The sequence below is a fragment of the Recurvomyces mirabilis genome, assembly GCF_035927965.1.
Source record: "Recurvomyces mirabilis strain CCFEE 5264 chromosome Unknown scaffold_2, whole genome shotgun sequence".
NCBI classification, from domain to species: Eukaryota; Fungi; Ascomycota; class Dothideomycetes; order Mycosphaerellales; family Teratosphaeriaceae; genus Recurvomyces; species Recurvomyces mirabilis.
The window spans coordinates 1,366,438-1,384,851 of NW_027041936.1; the positions used below are offsets into that span (position 1 = coordinate 1,366,438).

Consider the following 18,414-nt stretch of genomic DNA (forward strand, 5'->3'; position numbering starts at 1 on the left):
TGCTGTATGCCTATCACTCATAAAACTCATGCTTTCCTCTCGTCCCCGTGCCTCAGCCGTCTGTCGCATTCTCGTGCGTCCTGTGATTCGCGCGCAATGGATAACACTGCTGCTACAGTATATGCCAGACTTCCCGTCCGTCTTTTGCAGATGCCAATACCCATTTCTAAGCACCTTCCTTGCGCCAGCGCTATGCCATGCTATGTAATGTAACGCTATGCCTTCCATTCATAACAACGCAAATCACCAACGCACTCAAAAAGCTCACGGCAAAGGAAATGGCTCTTCCTCGCAGAATTTCGCCGCTGCTAGTATGTTAGCCAAAAGCATTATCGATCCAATTCAGCTTCTTCATCCTCTTCTTCGTCTCCGCCACACTGTCTGAGGATTTCGTCCGCGCTCGTGTCTTGATACTGGGCACACCTCCCTGAAAGTCCGCATTCGCTTCTCCTCCACTTTCATTTCCACTCCCATTCCTGTCTAGGCTGGCGTTGATATCATGTTCATCTTCATCTATATCTCCAATGAAATGCGCTGCTCGTCGCTGTCTTCCCTGCTGTTGTTGCTGCTGCTGTTGTTGTTGGTTTTTGGGGCCCGAGCGTAGTCATGCAGTATCCCTCTCCACTGCATCCCCTGCTTCTGCTCCTACTTCGGCCGCACCAGCTCCCGCTTCAGGTTCGAGCGCAGGTTTCGGTGCGACGACCTCAATGCCTTGGTTCTTGGGCTGTGGCGGTACGGCTTTTGCCAGCTCCTCCTCTCCTCCCCTCTCATCATCCGCTCCATCGTTCACGCCACCGCGACCCTCCTCCTTCTCAGCTCCAGCAGTACTAGCTCCCTCATCCACCTCATTCCTAACATACCCCTCATGTTCATGAACATCAGGCTTCTCACACCCAATCTCAGTCAAATACGTTTCGCGGGCCTCTACATCCGCCTCCTCGGCCCCTTCATCCATCAGTCCATCAAGACTACTCAATTTCTCCGCCTTCTCCTTCCCCTTCTGCGCCGGACTCAGCACAGTTTTCACTTTCCTTCTCTCCAGGTCTTCGTCTTCGTGTGCGCTTTCGTCGGCTGTGGTGTAGCGGTCTACACTATCGCTGTCGTTACTACTCTCGTTACTGCGTCCGGCGGAGATTTTTCGGAGGCTGGGTGGGGAGAGGAGGCCTGAGGCGGTGGGCGTGGAGGGCGCGTCGAAGTATTTGCTGTCTTCTTTCTTCGGTACTTTGCCACGACCACTATGTTCGGGATGTGGATGCAAGGAAGGTGCGCCCTCGTGCGCCCCTTGCTTATTCTGGAAGCTGGACTCGGGATGGCCTTCAGCTGCTGCATCCTTGAACTGGCTCGAGTCAAGAAGTTGTTCCTGTTTTGCCATTTCCTTGATATCGGACCAGTACTCCAACCGCTTGACCTGCTCGTCCGCGGCTCGGACAGCTCGATGTAAATTCTCCGCCCGCTTGATAGCTTCGCCGTGCTGTTCTACCTTCTTATCGTCGCCCTTATGGTCGTGTGAAGAAAGTGAGTTTTGGGTCGAATGTGCGCTGTCGTGATAGCTGATCAGTTCCGCCAGTAATTGCCGTCTCGATGACTGGTACACGAATAACGCCATGATCTCTTCCATTCGATCGGAAAGGTAGAACAGCTCATCGCCACCGTTTGAGATGAATTTCCGCACTGCGGTCAACTTCTCCCGATCGACGGAAGCCACGCGAAGAGCGTGAGCCAGACTCGCTATATCGGTCACCTCCATCTTCTCCACATCTACTTCTTTCCCTCGACGAGGAGTACGAGTGGGACTCTGTACGCCACTTCCGTACCCATCACTACCCGACTTCAAAGTCTTGGGGTGGATTGTAAAGTACTCCGGCGTCAACTCATGACTTTTCTCCGTAGCTGAGTGCAGCGTATTCTTCCGCCTTCTTAATCTCAGCCACCTTCTCCGTCGCACGAAACTGTGAAACCAGGGGTGATTGCCATGCCAATTGAATTCCTGTCGGAACAGCAGACTGTACTCCCAACCCTCCTCGTCCACATCCCGCGACATGTCTACGTACCAGGTCTTCCATACCCACTCCCAGCTGGGATCCGGAAGTTGCGCATTCAGGATACTGACCGGTGAGGTGCGAAACTGAGCGTTTTGCCATGGTCGTGGGTCGGACGGTAAGAGTGTGGCAGCACTGTATCGGGGAGTGCCGAACAAAAACCATCCTCTTTGATTCTCGTAGAGGATGTCTATGACCGTATCCTCTTGCTCGCCTCCTCGACGTAAAGTCTTCCTTCGTTTCAGGAGGCCCTTAGCTTTCGCTTTCCCACGACCAACATACCCAGGCTGCGCTGCCTCCACTTCTTCGCCAGTATTCGTCGTCTCATCATCGCCGCCCGTGGCTTTGGCAGAAGAAGGATCCGTCTCATCTGTATACCTGTCCTTCCCGTACCGCGCATACTTTTGCTTGGCAATCTGTTGGCGCACGGAAGTCTGTAGGCTGAGAGAGTTGTTGGTCATGCGCTTGAACAGTGGGCTGAGGGGTGTCGGCTGGTCATTGGCGGTGGTGGATGTGCTGTCTCTTCGTTCAGCATCTCGGTCTATTTGCTCTTCGGCAGCGGCAGGACGAGTGGTATCGACGAGTTTGATGTTGTGCTCGGATTTGATCTTGTCGGCGTTGGGGGTGTCGAGGAGGAGGGGAGATAGTATGGATGATGGGCCGGACATGGTAGTAATATTCTTGGGGTGTTCGGTCACCTGTCTTGGAGGAGGATGGGGCTGTATATCACATCGCCGTTTCCCGCGTCGTGGTGGTGGAAGAGATGCGCCAAGCCGTGGTGATGTCGCGAGGGAGGGTCGTGGGAAGAGTCGGAGGTGTATTGCTCGTGGTCGCTCTTGCTGTGTGTCGAGGTCATCCTGTTGTGTTCATCTCATCTTTCTTCCAACTTCACTCTGTCTTTATTCACACCTCATCTATCTCAACCGTGGAGAATTAGTGTTTCGTGTCCATCTCCATATCTCTTGCCTTTCCACTAGCGCCGCGCGTGCCTTCTCTCCGTCGATCTGGGGAAAGCTCGAATCAGCCGCGTACGTCATCTTCACCACAAGCGCACGTTGCCGTGCCTGCGGGGTTGTGATTGGGCGAGGCTGGTTCTAGCCTCTGGCGGGAAGGAGCTTCTGGGAAACCTGCCTGCCGAGCTTCACTTCTTCTGCAATTGCTCCGTCTCATCAACACTACTGTACAACTACCACTATCAATTGTACTCAAGCCATCTACCCTTAGCACCTTTTCTACCACCATTACATACCTCCAACAACACAGCAAACATGTCTGGAGGACGTCTCTGGCAGATTATCGGTGGTGCCGGCGTGTTGGGCGTGGGTTACTACATGTACAATGCCGGCGGCAGCCCCAAGGCCGCTGAGAAGCGCTTCGAAGGTACGCCATCCCCTTTGCCATCTCCTGCATACTCCCACTTCATACGTTTACTAACACCACCATGTACAGCCGATGCAGCCAAGGCCGCCAACGCCGTTGGTCTAGCCGGCAAGGGCAAGGAGGTCCAGAAGCAGGGTGAAGTCACCATGGCCGATGCGGGCAAGAAGGCCGACCAGCTTTTCCAGGACGCTAAGTCCGCTACGAGCAAGGTGGATGGCAAGTTGGAGGCTTACAGGAAGGATGCCGAGGCGAAGCTGGAGAGCACTGCCAAGGAGACGAGGTGAGTTGTCCGATCGTACTTGGAAAGGATGGTGGTCGGCTGCACGTGGGCTTCGGGGGTTTTGTGATGGTTTTGCTGATGTGCATGTGTGTCTGCAGAGACAGCGCCAACAAGGCCATCAACTCCTTTGATAGGAATGTCGAGGCCAAGGCTTCCGCGGCGAAGGGAACCGTCAACAGCTGGTTCGGTGGCTCCAAGCCTACTGATGGCTCGAAGTAGATGAGTGGAAGAGTTGAGGAAAAGGGAAGGGGAGCGGAGATTTTGTACGTATGCGCGTTTGAGTGCACAGAGATAAGATACTAGTTATTATACCTGAGCCATTTCAGACCATTGCAAGCTAGGCACGCATCCTGCTGCTGCTATACCACGCTCGTTACCTGTCTTGCCTCAGCCGGCGATCTCTAGTGTGATTGGCTTGTGATAGTGCAGATGGCGAATATCGCGGAACGTTTGATTGAGGGTGGTCGGAAAAGACAGCGAACCCAGCACTTGGGTAGCCTCCTGTCCTGTGCAGGGTTTCCAACGCTGTCAGACAGCAAGCAAAGTTGCTGGGATTCTCTTGATTACAGCACGATTTATGGTCATCCTCACGCAGGAGTCTGGCATGTTTGGTGCACTCCTTCTGCCGCTTTCGTGCCTGCTAAGCTGTAAAAGAGCCCCAAATTCGCGCTCGTCCAAGGAGTGAAAGTGCCACGAACTACCAACCCATGGACGGATCAACATTGTCCCAGCCCCTCAAGACCTTGCTGGGTGGATTTACTGCTTGAGAGCCTTGACTGAAAGTAAAGGTCAAGTCGCGGACACAAACCATCCTCTCCGTGCCTGCACCGCCTCGATGTCTTGCCCCAATACTTTACAGCTCGTCCCTGCAGCCCGTAAGGCCTCAAAGACTTCCCAGCGAATTCGCCATGCTTGCCCAAATCTGGGAGCTCGATTCCGACCAGCTTCAACTTGACTTTTGCGTGAGCACGCACATCAGCTCGATCGACCCGACTTGACGCCAGAGTTGCTCCAGATTGTGTGTCGGACATCAATGCGGAATCGATCAAGATTCTTCGTCTTGCCCGCCGCCGTGGATTGGCGTAATACTGCAGAACTTTGACCCTGAGGACTAGCTGCGTGCCCGGAGAAGCGAATAGTCTTCTTAGCCTCTTCGGGTGACGAGTGTAGGACTCATTTGCGGCCAAAAAGCAATTCAAGGCGTAGTAGCGTTCTTCGCGGCAGATGTGTGCTAGTTCTGTGTATCGTTCGACATCTGCAAGTCCGATTGAGTGATCGTAGGTCAAGACTTGGCTGTAGATTATGTCGGGCAGTTCGCGGGGAAGGCTGTTTAGTGGTGAGTCGTCCATTGGAAGTAAAGATTTGTGATGGTACTCGTGGTATGAATAGCGAGATGAATCCGTGGTCTTTGGCTGATGAGGAATACTGACATCCGTGTTTGTAACATGCGCTCCTTGCAGTCCACTTAAGCTCCAAGCAAGTACTGGCCGAGGCAGTCGCTGGCCATGGGTCGGCATCTCCTTCCCAAGATGTCACTTGACAGGTAAATTTGATATGGACAAGCACATGGCCCGATCATCGTTCAGAAGGTAAGTCCATCATCACCAGCCTCCATCTTCCTCCTAAACCTCACGGGGCCGTCAACCTCATACAAGTCAACATCCATTCCCAATACCGTGCCTTTGAACAAGATCTCACAGTACCCTAGCTCACGCAACTCCCAAGCCAATTCTCTGATAGCTGGGATTGCATCGCGCCATCCCTTGTAGCCCAGTCTCGTCAGCTGCTTCTCTGAAATCGCTTGTGCCACTTCGGAAGCCTTAAACACCTGTGGCGGCTCAGTGTGGTCGAGATACTGGAGGAAGGCGGTACGCAGCGCGGGATCGTGAACTGCATCTGTCACTCGCATGGGTCCAGTGGGTGGCGGGGTCCAGATGAAGGAGGAGAGGTATGCTAGTGCCATGACTTGCTTGACAGGCGCTGACTCCGTGGGTAGATGTGCGTGACACACAACTACAGGAATCGAATGTAGCCTTTCCGTACGGCAATCGACGGAGATCGATGAGATCGATGAGAGGAAGTCGAGATGCCTCTTTGAGAAGGCACGACGGATGACTCGGGTGTCGCCACTAGCGGCCGAAACCGTTATCGATTGGCGTAAATGTTTATGCATGAATTATGGCTGATAGAAATGCGTTGAAGTCATGCGCCGGCGGTCGCGAGGCCACCCAATATCCTCAGAAGATGGCCATCACGATTCTGCCGCCAGCACCTGCGCACGAGAATGCTAAAGCATACCATGGCGACTCCTCTGACAATGACATGGATATCGACGACCTCCCCTCGGGCCACCGCAGCACGACCACGAATATCATAACTCCTGGTCAGACCGTGACATCGGATCCGCAGTGGATGCGAGGCCATGGAACCTTTGCAGACACGGACAGTGCTGCCATCCGAAGCACACTAGCAGGTACACTACAGAAAACCAATAAACTTCTGTCCATTGTCCCACTTCGAGCACGATACACTCCAGAAATTGGCGACTTGGTCATCGGAAGGATAGTAGAAGTGCAGAGTCGAAGATGGAAGGTGGATGTTGCTGCACCTCTGCTCGCAAATCTGCTGCTCTCATCCATCAACCTGCCCGGTGGTGTGCTACGAAAGAGGACGAGTGTGGACGAGCTGAACATACGCGCTTTCTTCGGCGAAGGAGAGCTGCTGGTGGCGGAAGTGCAGAGTCTGTTCCAAGATGGTAGCGCAAGTTTACATGCTAGAAGTCTGCGCTACGGCAAGCTAAGAAATGGGTACTTCATGTCTGTCGCTGGCATGGGAGGCGGAGCAGGTGTGGTGAGAGCAAAGAGACAGATCTTCACAGTTCAGACAAGGAGTGGTGGAGAAGTGGATGTACTGCTAGGGGTGAACGGCTTCATCTGGATCGCGAAGCATGTTGCGGAAAAGGAGGACGTGGGCATCAATCGCATGGAGGAGAAAGTGGGCGAGAGCATGTACAGCTCGCAAAATGATGAGATTGAGGGTGGGACGAGGAGGGAAGTTGCTGCTATCGCGGGCGGGATACGGATTCTGGTCGCTGGTGGTGTGAAGGTCGAGGAGGGGACTGTGAGGAGGGCGTACGAGGCCGGGCTGGAGCTGGATGAGCGGGAGAGGGACGGTGAGATGATGGATTCGGAGCGAGGCAGTGCTGTCGTGGAGATGGTTCTCGCGGGTGGGTGAGAATCGCTACTGCACGTGAGAGTGAAGATACTACCAGCTGGGCTCGAGCGCAAGCATAAACCCGATGGTCTCGCTGGACGCTGTAGTCTGGTCGACAGCACCACTACTACCGAATTGCAACAGGCCTGGTTGTGATACCATCGAGTGTGTCATTGGGGGGGCAGGTCACGCACGGCCCAAGGTCGACTCAGCGCTCAACGGCCTTTTCTCCTATCCTGTTAGCAGGAAGTACGACTCCTAGCACGACCTGTGGCAGTGGGCGATGTTGTCCTCTTGAGGTTGACATTAGCGTGCGGCGAATGTACTTCTTTCCCACGAGGCTGTCATACTCGAACAACACAGCTCGTCGTGTGACTTGATAGGACACCTCATCACTCAGACGACTCGAGGGTGGGTACTTAGGTCGCAGCACTTGTGTGACGTCTGAGAACTGGTGCACACAAATCGGAAGTCGAATGATGCATGGAGTGCATCAAATGTGCCGACAGCATCACTCCTTTTCACAGTCATGTTCTCTATCAGCACGACAACGTTCATATAATCATAGAGGACACCGCGGCCCAACCATGTTTCTGATCCCATGACCGAGCTTGTGACCATGAAGCCCTCACATCAGGTGGCGCACAAATCAAGCACACTCCTCAGCCTCTCGCCACTCGCCTGCATAGCCAGAACGGCCTCCTCATCTTCCATAGCCTTGAGACCCGTCTTACGCCGTCCATCAAATTCCACCCTTGCCTGCCTGTCCTCAATCCCGGCGCCCATTAGCTTCCGTAAGCGTGGCGTGATTTGGAGATTACCCGTCCGCCAGAGTAACCTCATGAGTCCCTCGATCAATAGAGACACCTTAGCGTTGTCCACAGCACTTGTAGTGCTAGCAGTGAACGGCGCATAGCAACACTCGAAATCCGCCTGTGTCAAAGCATTGGCATCGTATGTCGGTGCACTGCTGGTCAACAGAGGCCGCAGAAGCATTTGGATAAGAGAGCATTGTGAGTCGATGCTCAGATAAGCTCTCATCGGTACCACGAACTGCTCGAAAGCTGCAAGACGAAGAGGCCGAATGAACTCGGTGTAGAGATCAAACAGATCTTCGACATCCAATAGCAGCTGCGGAGCGGTCGAGCAGAAGCGGACGAGCAGGGCAACAATACGCTGACGTAGAGCAATGCTATCTATGCCGCTGAAGGCTTCCACCCCAAGCATGCCGGAATTGTCAAACACAGTCGACTCATCTTCGCTGCCTTCATCCTCGTCGCCAGACGGCTGCCGACTTGCTTTGCGGCTAGAGAAGGCAGTGGCCGATCTCGACCTCCTCGCTGTGGTTGCTGGGCTATCTTCATCAGACTCGTCGAAGTAGTCACCGAACTCGTCATTATCGAGATCAAGCTTCCGCTTTTTATTCGCAGTCTGTGTCGTCGTCTTAGCTAGCCTCGTCTCATTCCGCCAGATCTCGTTAAACTCTGCCAATGATTTGGTGGATCCATTCGCCAGTATCGCACGCATGAGTCGGCGCTTGCTGTTGCGTCCTTGACCGATGGGCAGAAGGTACTGCGCAAGCAAGCTGTCTGTCACGGTTCCGTCTACTGTGCGTTCGTGTAGATCAGCCTCGAGGACTTCCAGCATGCATTCCAGCCATGCTCGCCACCGCTGCCATCTATGCTTGTACTTGACGGAGCAGTTGAACGCCCAGCCAACAACACTCCAGAAGTCATCAGCATTGCTCCATATCGACTCTTGGTCGACGTATCGGCTTCGTATCGTGTTCGCATCGTCGATGGGTAGGACTTCAGCCGTTTCAGACTTGCGGTCCTTGGCTCGTTTTGACCGATCGTTTCGGTCACTTCCGGCAGTGAAGTGGAACGCCTTGTCAAGCCCCGCAGCTCGTGGCGACAGAAGTCTACTGACATGTCTCAAGTATCGCAGCGCATCGTCGGCCGCCTGTGGCTTGGTCGGATCAGCCGTCCGGGTTGTCAACGAAGGATGCACGGCTACTGTGGCAAGTAGTGCCAGATGTGGTATTGGAGGTACTTGTGATGGTCGCGAGGTACAGGTGCCAGATGTGAGACCACTACTCAGCAGTGCAATGGCCTGGCTAAAGAGCTGTTCTTCGAGGCAGACCGTGCAATGGTCTAGCATAGATGCTGGGAAAGGCTGGACGTTCCGATTCATTCTAGCACGCCCGATGCTCGCCTGTGAGCTGTCTGGTGGCGGTTGCGAGGAGATGGCCATGGTCGTGACGCGCGTTTCCCGTGGATGTGGTCGTTCTAGTCCTGGTCGCTTTTCATATTGTCTTGGTACTCGCAGTATATTGGCCGACTTCGACGCGACTTGTCACGCGTTTCCATTTCAAGTTGCTTACATAATATGCTCGATTTCCTCACTCTCTTGTTCGACCGCTTCGAGATGTCGCATACACAAATAATCGTTCATAGCAACAGCTATTTACAATGCCGAAATACTTCTGCGACTACTGCGATGTCTACCTCACGCACGACTCAATGTCGGTCCGCAAAGCGCACAACAGCGGCCGCAACCACCTGCGAAACGTAGTAGATTACTACCAGCAAATCGGTCACGACCAGGCACAAAATGTCATCGACTCGATTACTGCTTCGTACACGGAGGTGGGACAGACGGCGCCGGGACTGGGTATGATGGCACCTGGTATGGGACCTCCGCCAGGTTTTGGTGGGCCACCGCCGATTGGGTTTGGGGGCGGGATGGGTATGGGGAGGGGTGGAATGCCACCTGGAATGCCACCTGGAATGCCGCCGGGACTACCGCCAGGCATGCCGCCGATGCCCTTCGGACGGGGTGGTATGCCGCCGTTACCACCAGGTAAGGTCAGACACTCTACATATTTTAAGCACAAGCTAACCTGTATCAAGGCTTCCCACCACCACCAAATGGTTTCCCACCAGGCATGTCTCCAGGGAACATGCCACCATTCCCTCTCCCAGGTGGCTCAGCTGGATCGCCTCCTGCGGGTATGCCATTCCCACCACCTGGTAATATGCCATTTCCACCACCGAACTTTGCTGGAGGACCACCCGGACCGAGTCCAGTTGGAGGAAGTCAGATGAGCCCACCACCTGGGATGCCACCAGGGATGGGAGGTCCACCAAGATGAGCATGATGAAACACACATTGCTCGGAGGAAATTGATGTACGGTGTAGGATTCGCGGTTCTGCTATTAGCGAGGAGTTGCGGCGCGTGTGACAAAAGTTCGACATGCTTGAGAAATAGATCCGGAGGTATCGGAACAGCCTCAGGATGGTGTCAAGGATGGACTACCATAGTCATTGCATAAGATGATAGAGCTACCACACAGGATGGTTTTAGCGAGTGCCGTCGCTCCGAAGAGGTCGATCACAGGACCTAGACCTTCGCTTTTGCTACGAAGTGTTACCACGGATGTGTACGATTAGCAGATCAGTATGCGGACGAAGCTGAAGTTCGAATTGACAAGACACTGATTGCGAATGCGTGGGGAGGTTTCTGATGCGCACGCAGATGTCAATCGTGTTCATTGTGGCGGCAGTTAGACTATGTGTACACAAGCGTCGCGGACTCCATAGACGTATATACTATGTTACACATTTCGCACAACCTTATCCCAGTCTCGGCGTCAGTGCTTCAACTCACTCAGCCGCAGCTCCTTCATCTGCAGGCGTTGGCTGCAATTTGCTCTTCTCAAGCATCGCTCTGAAATCGTTGTTACTCTTCGCAGCTCCCGCACCAACACCGTTTGCCGCTTCACTGCTGGACGTAGCAGCAGCAGGCGGACCTCCCATCCCACCAAACCCTCCACCTCTCTTGAATCCCAGCCCGCCTCTTCTTCCACCTCGCTGACCTGGCCTCGAGAACGTTGCAGGTCTCAGACTCGTGCTCGCACCACCAGCACCCGCATCTTGCTTCTTCTTCCCCTTCGACAACAGATCACCCACATCGCCCGTTCTGACCTTCTCACCCAGACTCGAGACATCGACACCTTGCCGTACATTGAAAGCATCGCTAACATTAGCAAACTCCACAATCGCACCTCCAAGCTGCCGTCTCAGCTGCATCTTGACAATGGGTCCATAAGCCTCCATGGCTGCTTGGATTCGAGCATCGTTGACTGTATCCGGAAGTTCGAAGATAGCGACCTTGCGCTCGCGAGCAGTACGGTAGGCTTCTTCATCTTGGGCATGGGGTGCTGACGCCATGGAGACGTCTGAGCCACGACGTCCGTTTATGCTACTCGGTTCAGGAGAAGCAGAAGCGCCACCGTGCTTGATGATCACATCTTCCTTTCTGGCTCGTTCGAGCGGTGCGGCACGACTTTCTGCATTGGACTGCGAGATCTCTACGTGCAAGATTCGGTCTCGCCAAGGTCTGTTGTTTGCTGCGAGGGCTTTGTTGGCGTCTTCGGCGGTTGCAAAGACCACGAAGCCTGTACCGGTACGCTTGTTGTTTACAAGCTTGAGCAGGTTCAAGCTCGCTACGTTGCCGAACTGGCTGAAGAAGTCTTTGACCTCATCCTCTACAGCAAATCTGTCGAGGTTCTTGACGAATATCTCACGACCCTCGGCCTGTGCACCCGAGCGCTGCTTCTTCGCCTCCGGGTTGGCGATCTTGGCGAGCAGTCTGTGCTTCGCATCAAGAGTCTTATTGTCCATGTTCGCCTCAGCTTCACGCGCCATCTCTTCCGTGAGGAAGGTGACGTAGCAAAATCGCCGAGCTTTGTTGTACTTGAGGGACGGGAAACGTACGCTGACGATGTCGCCATAGCTGCTGAACAAGCTGCGTATGGTCGCCTCATCGTACTCAGGTGGGTAGTTGGTGACGTAGAGCGTGTTCTGGCTTCCGCTTTGGATGCGGACTTCTCTGCCACTGAGCTCCTTGCCATTGCGTGTCTTGGCAGCCAAAACATCCTCTTGTGACTCGAGTTCGACGGTGGCGGAGGAGGTATCGTTCTTCTTGTCCCGTAGAATGTTGATTGACTGAGGCTTGCCGATATCTCTGAAGAACTTCTTTATCTCGTCTTCGGTGATTTCCAAGGTCAGGTTGCGAACTGTGATTGTGGTGTTTTCGCGATCACGTTTGGCCTGCGCGGCCGTCGATGCAGAAGGCTCTTCTTTGCCTGTTACATCAGTCTCCTCAACTTTGACTTTCTTGTGCCTATCAGAAGTACCATTTGGTGTTGCGTCCTCCGCCTTCCTCTTCTCACCATTAGTCGCAACAGGCTGTGCTTCCGCCACAACAGGCTGCTCTTGCGGTACAGATTCTGCCTCCTTCGCTCTGCGTAGTGAAAGCCGCTTCGAGAACTCTCTTGCCTCTACTATTGCATCTTGTGCCTTCTCGCGTGATTCGTGTTGCTGGAAGTGCGTGAGATACATATCAAGCACTTTCTCAGGCCAGTCAAGATTACGCTGCGATAGCGCTTCTTGCACTACTTTGGTCGCAATGTGCGGTCCATTCTCGGTAGTCTCCACACGCATTGCCTCTGACATTCTGTCGTGTCCCCACATCCAGAGCTCCCAGGTGTAGTAGGTAGCCCAAAAGTCGTATGAGTCCTTGTGCTTAGGCACGAGTTGGCGATAGATCGCACGCGCATCAAGAACACGGCGTGCCTCACTCAGGTATTTGATTTGTATCGTTTCGAGGCGGTGTAGTGGGTCGCCTTGGAAGTCGTCGCCATAAATGGTGCGACCTGCTTGCTGTATATCCTCGAGTGCTGATGCAATGCCCACCTCAGCAATATCTAGCTCGTCCTCTGAGCTTCCTGGTCGAAAGGCCAGACGTCGGAGATAGCTGCACCATTGCTGAAGCACTTTTAGCAGCTCTTCCATGCCGCCTACTGCAAGCAGACCAGAGTTTGTCGCGCGATGCTTCGTTGCCTCGATCTCGAAATGCGGTTTACCCTCCACATCACAACGCAGGATCCGACGTGCCCACAAGTCACCTGACCAAGGGCAGTGTCTTGTGGCTCTCTCCGCAAGAGTCAGAACGCCACTGCCGTCGCCGTTGGTCGTAAGGAGGTCTATGTAGTCAAGCCACCATTCGGTGTAAGTCGGGAAGCGCAGAAGCCCACGTTCATACAATGCGCGTCGAAGCTCTACGCCGTTAGCTCCACCACGAATTTTGTGCTTGCGCTCCCATTGAAGGTAGGCGCTGAAAGCATCAAATAGAGTATCCTTGTCTTGAGATTCGGCAGCCCGCTGCACAGCCTGCTCGTGTTCTTCACGCAAGGCCATTTGCTTCCGGGCAGGTGCCGCGACCTCATTAGACTGTGCCATGATCGCTTCCCAGTTGTTAGGCTCATATCTGCTCATGATCGACCAGTATGCTTGTGCCGTCTCGCCTGACTCTGCATGCGGCACTTGCAGCCTCTGCAGATACGTGTTCTTCAGTCGTGCAACATCTGGCTCATTTGCAGAATCTGGCATGTCCTCAAGCAGAAGCTCTGCATATTGAGACCACAGATGCTGACTGTCGCTTAATCGCCATTGTGTAGCTGCGATCGCTTGCTCGAACACGTTCACTAGTGTCTCACGAGTGAACAAATCCCGGCAGACCTCCTTGTCCTCCACAGTCCAGCCGTGAGATTCGGTGACCTCGTTGCAGGCTACATGGCACGATCTGATCCAATCTCCATATGCCTGCCAGAGCTTTGCCGAAGCTGGTTCATCCTGGACGGCCTTTTGAAAAAGCTCGGTGACACCGATGCGCTCCTCAGCCGTCTTAGCAAGTAATACTTCGTCTGCGAGCCAGTCCAGCCAAAGATCTTCGCCGACTGCAAAGCGCGTGTCCATGGCCTCTCGAGCTTGTCGCATTTCCGTCAAGAAGCCATAGCTGCCGGAAGCGCCGGTTGGGACATGTGCAGATTCGGCTGGTGGACGGACATGGGCCAGGAAACCTTTGTGCAGGAGATTGATCAGTTGGACATGTGAGTCGTAGGCGTACGAGTTCTGATTCAGCTGTCCCATCAGATCTGTTACAGTCTGAGACTCCACGTCGCTTAAAGCGCTCGATGTGAAGTCTCGAGGTGGTGGCGTTTGTGCAGGTGCCTCGGCCATGGTGAGATCAGCCAGAGATTGTCCTGAGCCGGTTCGAGCAATGGGTGGCGGCATGACGGAAGCCATCGCAGATTGTCTGGCTGGCTGCTGTGTGGTCTCGCTATGTCGTATACTACTGCCAGAGGTGGTTAGATGTGTCGAATGTCTTTTTTGCATGGAAGCTAGATCTGTGTTTGGATCAGCACAAGTCATTATACTCAGCATGCGGTAATACGGACCAGCAAGCGTTTCCATCTGCAGCGTCGAAGAGTGCCGATGTGCGACTACAGGTCGTTTTTGTGAGTAGCCATGCGCATGGAAGGCCTCCGCTGGTGTCGGTGGTGAAGGATTGCTTGTTGGTCCAGCTTGCTGATGTAGAGGTCGGAAACCAGGTGCACTTTCCGCTACCGAGTGCAACGGAAACGCTTGATGAACAGATGGCGGCTTTTCGTATTGGTGCAAAGGCGTGCCGATAGATGTACGGCCAGGAGTACGCTGAAGGTCGAGGTCAGGTGAGCGAGAAATCTCCTGACTCAGGCCGGAAGATGTGCGCTTGCCACCTGCGGGTCTGCTCGGTCGCGCTTTGCGTGGTGATATCTTCTTTGTTGACGATGGACTTGCAGTTTCTTCTCTCGCTGAAGAAGCCTGCGGCGACAGTAATGCATTGATGTCCATCGTGAGTAATGAACACAATCAATGCGAGACACAAAAGTTTAGCGTGGCTCGTGAATGTGGCTCATGTTCGGACGCTGGCCCGCAAGGGTCGGGAAAGATGAACAGTCTTGAGGTCTTCGCGTGATGGCTTGCAATCGATGTAAGATCAAGCCAGCACGCCGAAACGGAATGATGAAGATGGACGTGAGGTCACGAAGACGGAGCGTCATGTAGGACGAATGGCCACATCCTGGCGCAAGTTTTCTGCCTGAACTATCTTGCTATCGTGGTCTAGTTCTGACCATCGGAGCTCGCTTTGTCAATCCGCCGAATCTAGACTAATCACTAGTTTCTCCAATGCTGTAACTTTGCGTATACGTCTACAGACCATGGGACGTCGTCAAGGGAATGTTCTCCTGGGCAACTTTAAAGTACTCCAGCGCTCATGTCGTTGTTACATGCGATAATAATCAAGCAGCATGTTGGTCTTGCAGAAGAGCAAAGGCTGCACAATGACCAAACCTTGGTTGCCGTAGACCGAGGGACCAGCTTGGCATGAACCACGGACACACCCGCTGCCGGCGGACCGAGCCCATTGCACTTTTGGAAGGAGCACGACGACACCACCAGAAGACTAGGCATTCGGTGAGTAAAGTCGTAGTAGAGTCGCATGCCATCATGAGCATAGCAGTACCGTCTAGGCGTATCGCAGGGCGATGTAGGTTCGCAGTTCATGACACTCGATCGACCACGCTGACAGCCGACAGGCCTCTTTTGTCAACCCCTTCAGATTCGCCCACGCATACAGCATCAACAACAGCGCACCGCCGCATCAAATCCTGGCAATGGCGATGACGAACCTCGACAGAGTAACCCGGTTCTCGATGCCTACAAAATCAAACATGGCGTCGAACCCTCAAAACCAGCACCACAACAAATGCCCAAGGCCGGTGACCTCTCCGCTTCCTCCATCTTCGAAGACGACCGCCGAATGCAGAGCCAGAGGCAGGAGCTTACGCCGAGTGAGGAAGATGTCCCAGAAACTAGCAAAGTCCAGATTGGCGGCGTGGATCGGGATGCAGAGAATATGGCCAATGTGCTTGACCCGGATCCAAATGCACGCGAGCGCTGGGAGAGGAAGAAGGTGATACAGATGGTTCGAAAAGGTGGCAGGTTGAACGCGCAGCAGATGATCAAGCGGACGGAAAGGGAGCATCTAGTGAGGAGTCACAACATGAAGACTAGCGTGAAGAAGTTGGGTATGTTGGCTAGGCAGATCTCGGGCAAGACGCTGGAGGACGCTATCACGCAGATGAGATTCTCGAAGAAACGAGTGGCGCAAGAAGTGCTGAAGCAGTTGCAATACGCGCGGGACGAGGCCGTGGTGATGCGTGGAATGGGTCTTGGGGCTGTCGAAGCGAAGGAGGGTGCGCACATCCTGAACGATGCGACTCCTGCCGCTACAAACGTTCCTACTACCAGCGTCCTCGCACCAACTTTCACCGAGGAACAGAAGTCAGGCCCTGTACAGATTCAGCTCAAAGACGGCAAGCGTCACTTGGTCACGGACGCCTCAAAGATCTACATCGACCAGGCTTGGGTTGGCAGAGGCCCTTTCGGTAAGCTTCCTGACTACAGAGCGCGTGGGCGCGTGTACATCATGCGTACCCCTTGGACGAGCCTGTCAGTACTTTTGAAGGAGGAGAAGACGAGGGTGCGGCTGCATGAGGAGAGGGAGGAGAAGAGGAGGAAGAAGATCTTGGACAATGTTTGGACGCATTTGCCTGATCGGCCAGTGCAGTGGCAGAGGCAGTGGTATGCCTTTTAGATATGTACAGGCTTTATTATGTGCTTTTGTAGGTATACCTTGTAACATACTGCTCATCGCACTTTCGACCGCTCTGCGTAAGATATGCATCCTTGGCAAGCGGCTATGGCAGGCCTGCTTCAAGCTTCCCACATGTATCAGAGGGTCGAGAAGTGCCATTTCCGGCCGCTCGCCTTGTGCCTACTCAGCGTACGAATCCATTTGAGAGGGGCGGAACAGCCGTCGCCCTTCCCGTTCGCCACTAAAGCTGATCTTGGGCTCCGTGGCAGCGTTCATTTTCAAGACGACACGAGTTCGATCTTATGTGACCGTGTGTCTTCCAGTACGAAGTGGCACCTGGGCAACTTCACTTCTTCTTGCTGCGGCTCTTCCCAGCAAGCAAGACCGGTGCATAGACTGTCTCCTCGTGGTCGTCACTTGTCATGTCGAACACTTCCGCATTGGCAGCCGTCTGGGTCAAAAACTTGCGCTTCTTGGCCGTAATCGCAGTCGACTGACTCGCCTTCTCCTCGACATGATGCTGCGCCCACTTCTTGAGTACAGCATCCTCTGCTGGGTTGTCCAAAGAGTGGAAGGAGGCGTGGTGAGAGCAGCCGTCGCAATCGAAACTTGTTGCTGCCTGTTCAGAAATCAGTATCGTGAGATGTAGTAGAATAGATTGGAGAGAGGCGACTCACTTTGACTGGATGCAGCATGAATCTCAGGCAAGGGCATGCCGGCGACATGAGCGAGGACTTGAAGTTGCAGCGGCCTCGTGGTGGCGTGTAGTCCATTGCGCTCCAGACGCTGTTATTGGGTGTTTTGCCTGCCATATTATCCAGGACATTCGGTGTATTCAGCCCGCTGAGCGCAAGTGTTGATCGAAGGACGACCTTTCTGGCGAGATTGACATCTCTTTTGCTTGTTCGAACATGTTGTTAGCTTCGTGTGTTTGCGAAGGTGAGGTCCAACTTTCCACAGCTTCCCGATTCACGATCATGGATTCACAATTCCACTAGCTGCTCCTTTTCTTTCACACCATCCCTTGAATGTGCTGCCGATGATCTCTAGATCGACGAGGAGATGAAAAGTACGATACTGTGGTGGAAATATAGACGCCCTTCTCTCGAAAACAACTTTACTAACACAACACCGCAGCGGTGGTGCAGCGCGTGAAGTCTGCTTCCGTGACTGTGGATGGACAGCTCATCTCGACCATCGCGAAGGGCATACTAGTCTTCGCCGCCATTGGCAAAGATGACACGCCTAATGAAGCTGAGAGCATGGCGAGTAAAGTGCTCAAGATGAAATTGTGGGAGGATGACCAAGGTGGCAAATGGAAGAAGAACGTGCAGGAGATCGAGGGCGAGGTGCTATGCGGTATGCGCTTTCTATCAAGCAGCCGTTCTCACAGCAATGATCTGACGATAAGTCGATAGTATCCCAATTCACCCTCTTGGCCAGCACAAAGAAAGGCAACAAACCCGACTTCCACAAATCAGCACCGCCGACCAAAGGCAAAGAACTTTACGATCACTTCATAAGCAATGTCCGGAAGCTCTACGCCGAAGAACGAGTCAAGGACGGCGTCTTCCAGGCCATGATGGATGTGGGATTGGTCAACGATGGCCCGGTAGGTGTGGATTTCAGCTGTATAGATGAAGCGGTAAGCCCGCGAGGCTGCTTGTTTTGCGCAAGGCTGATAGCCTGTGTCTACTATGTCATGATACGCTGACAATTCCTTTGGGTGTTTGCAGGTAACGATTGAGATCGAGACGAATCCGCCTGAAATGAAGAATCCTTCTGGCTTTCCTGACAAGCCTGAGTTTGGGGACACGTTCAAGGGCAAAGTACACAAGACGTTTGAGATGCCTGCATCGCTGCTCGAGTGAGTGATTGTTTCGGGAGACATGCACTCCATCACAATACACGGACTATGTATCACAGGCGCGTAAGGTGGGTTGGTATGCATCCAC

The 18,414-nt window shown here is 53.7% G+C and overlaps 9 protein-coding genes across 9 annotated transcripts; 5 read left to right on the forward strand and 4 right to left on the reverse strand.

Annotated features, from left to right (window-relative positions):
- Nucleotides 1-316: 316 nt before the first annotated feature.
- LTS14_001291 (uncharacterized protein) lies at nucleotides 317-2,707 on the reverse strand (the record flags this gene model as incomplete). Its single annotated transcript, XM_064834000.1, has 2 exons — nucleotides 317-571; nucleotides 626-2,707. 2 exons carry the CDS (start codon nucleotides 2,705-2,707, stop codon nucleotides 317-319), a joined length of 2,337 nt encoding a protein of 778 aa, XP_064698961.1.
- Nucleotides 2,708-3,307: 600 nt separating this feature from the next.
- On the forward strand, nucleotides 3,308-3,918 carry LTS14_001292 (uncharacterized protein; the record flags this gene model as incomplete). Its single annotated transcript, XM_064834001.1, has 3 exons — nucleotides 3,308-3,419; nucleotides 3,489-3,699; nucleotides 3,798-3,918. 3 exons carry the CDS (start codon nucleotides 3,308-3,310, stop codon nucleotides 3,916-3,918), a joined length of 444 nt encoding a protein of 147 aa, XP_064698962.1.
- A 2,025-nt stretch (nucleotides 3,919-5,943) lies between these two features.
- rrp4 (Exosome complex component rrp4) lies at nucleotides 5,944-6,933 on the forward strand (the record flags this gene model as incomplete). Its single annotated transcript, XM_064834002.1, has 1 exon — nucleotides 5,944-6,933. One exon carries the CDS (start codon nucleotides 5,944-5,946, stop codon nucleotides 6,931-6,933), a length of 990 nt encoding a protein of 329 aa, XP_064698963.1.
- Nucleotides 6,934-7,545: 612 nt separating this feature from the next.
- Nucleotides 7,546-9,165, reverse strand: LTS14_001294 (uncharacterized protein; the record flags this gene model as incomplete). Its single annotated transcript, XM_064834003.1, has 1 exon — nucleotides 7,546-9,165. The coding sequence occupies one exon, from the start codon at nucleotides 9,163-9,165 to the stop codon at nucleotides 7,546-7,548; it is 1,620 nt and encodes a 539-aa protein (XP_064698964.1).
- Nucleotides 9,166-9,383: 218 nt separating this feature from the next.
- On the forward strand, nucleotides 9,384-10,066 carry YHC1 (U1 small nuclear ribonucleoprotein C; the record flags this gene model as incomplete). The annotated part of the gene is made up of 2 exons (XM_064834004.1): nucleotides 9,384-9,774; nucleotides 9,825-10,066. The coding sequence occupies 2 exons, from the start codon at nucleotides 9,384-9,386 to the stop codon at nucleotides 10,064-10,066; spliced, it is 633 nt and encodes a 210-aa protein (XP_064698965.1).
- Nucleotides 10,067-10,578: 512 nt separating this feature from the next.
- PRP24 (Splicing factor) lies at nucleotides 10,579-14,652 on the reverse strand (the record flags this gene model as incomplete). Its single annotated transcript, XM_064834005.1, has 2 exons — nucleotides 10,579-14,165; nucleotides 14,217-14,652. 2 exons carry the CDS (start codon nucleotides 14,650-14,652, stop codon nucleotides 10,579-10,581), a joined length of 4,023 nt encoding a protein of 1,340 aa, XP_064698966.1.
- Nucleotides 14,653-15,309: 657 nt separating this feature from the next.
- Nucleotides 15,310-16,459, forward strand: mrpl22 (39S ribosomal protein L22, mitochondrial; the record flags this gene model as incomplete). The annotated part of the gene is made up of 2 exons (XM_064834006.1): nucleotides 15,310-15,349; nucleotides 15,399-16,459. The coding sequence occupies 2 exons, from the start codon at nucleotides 15,310-15,312 to the stop codon at nucleotides 16,457-16,459; spliced, it is 1,101 nt and encodes a 366-aa protein (XP_064698967.1).
- Nucleotides 16,460-16,805: 346 nt separating this feature from the next.
- LTS14_001298 (uncharacterized protein) lies at nucleotides 16,806-17,271 on the reverse strand (the record flags this gene model as incomplete). Its single annotated transcript, XM_064834007.1, has 2 exons — nucleotides 16,806-17,078; nucleotides 17,137-17,271. 2 exons carry the CDS (start codon nucleotides 17,269-17,271, stop codon nucleotides 16,806-16,808), a joined length of 408 nt encoding a protein of 135 aa, XP_064698968.1.
- Nucleotides 17,272-17,721: 450 nt separating this feature from the next.
- DTD1 (D-tyrosyl-tRNA(Tyr) deacylase) lies at nucleotides 17,722-18,330 on the forward strand (the record flags this gene model as incomplete). Its single annotated transcript, XM_064834008.1, has 3 exons — nucleotides 17,722-17,818; nucleotides 17,878-18,104; nucleotides 18,196-18,330. 3 exons carry the CDS (start codon nucleotides 17,722-17,724, stop codon nucleotides 18,328-18,330), a joined length of 459 nt encoding a protein of 152 aa, XP_064698969.1.
- Between the last annotated feature and the right edge of the window lie 84 nt (nucleotides 18,331-18,414).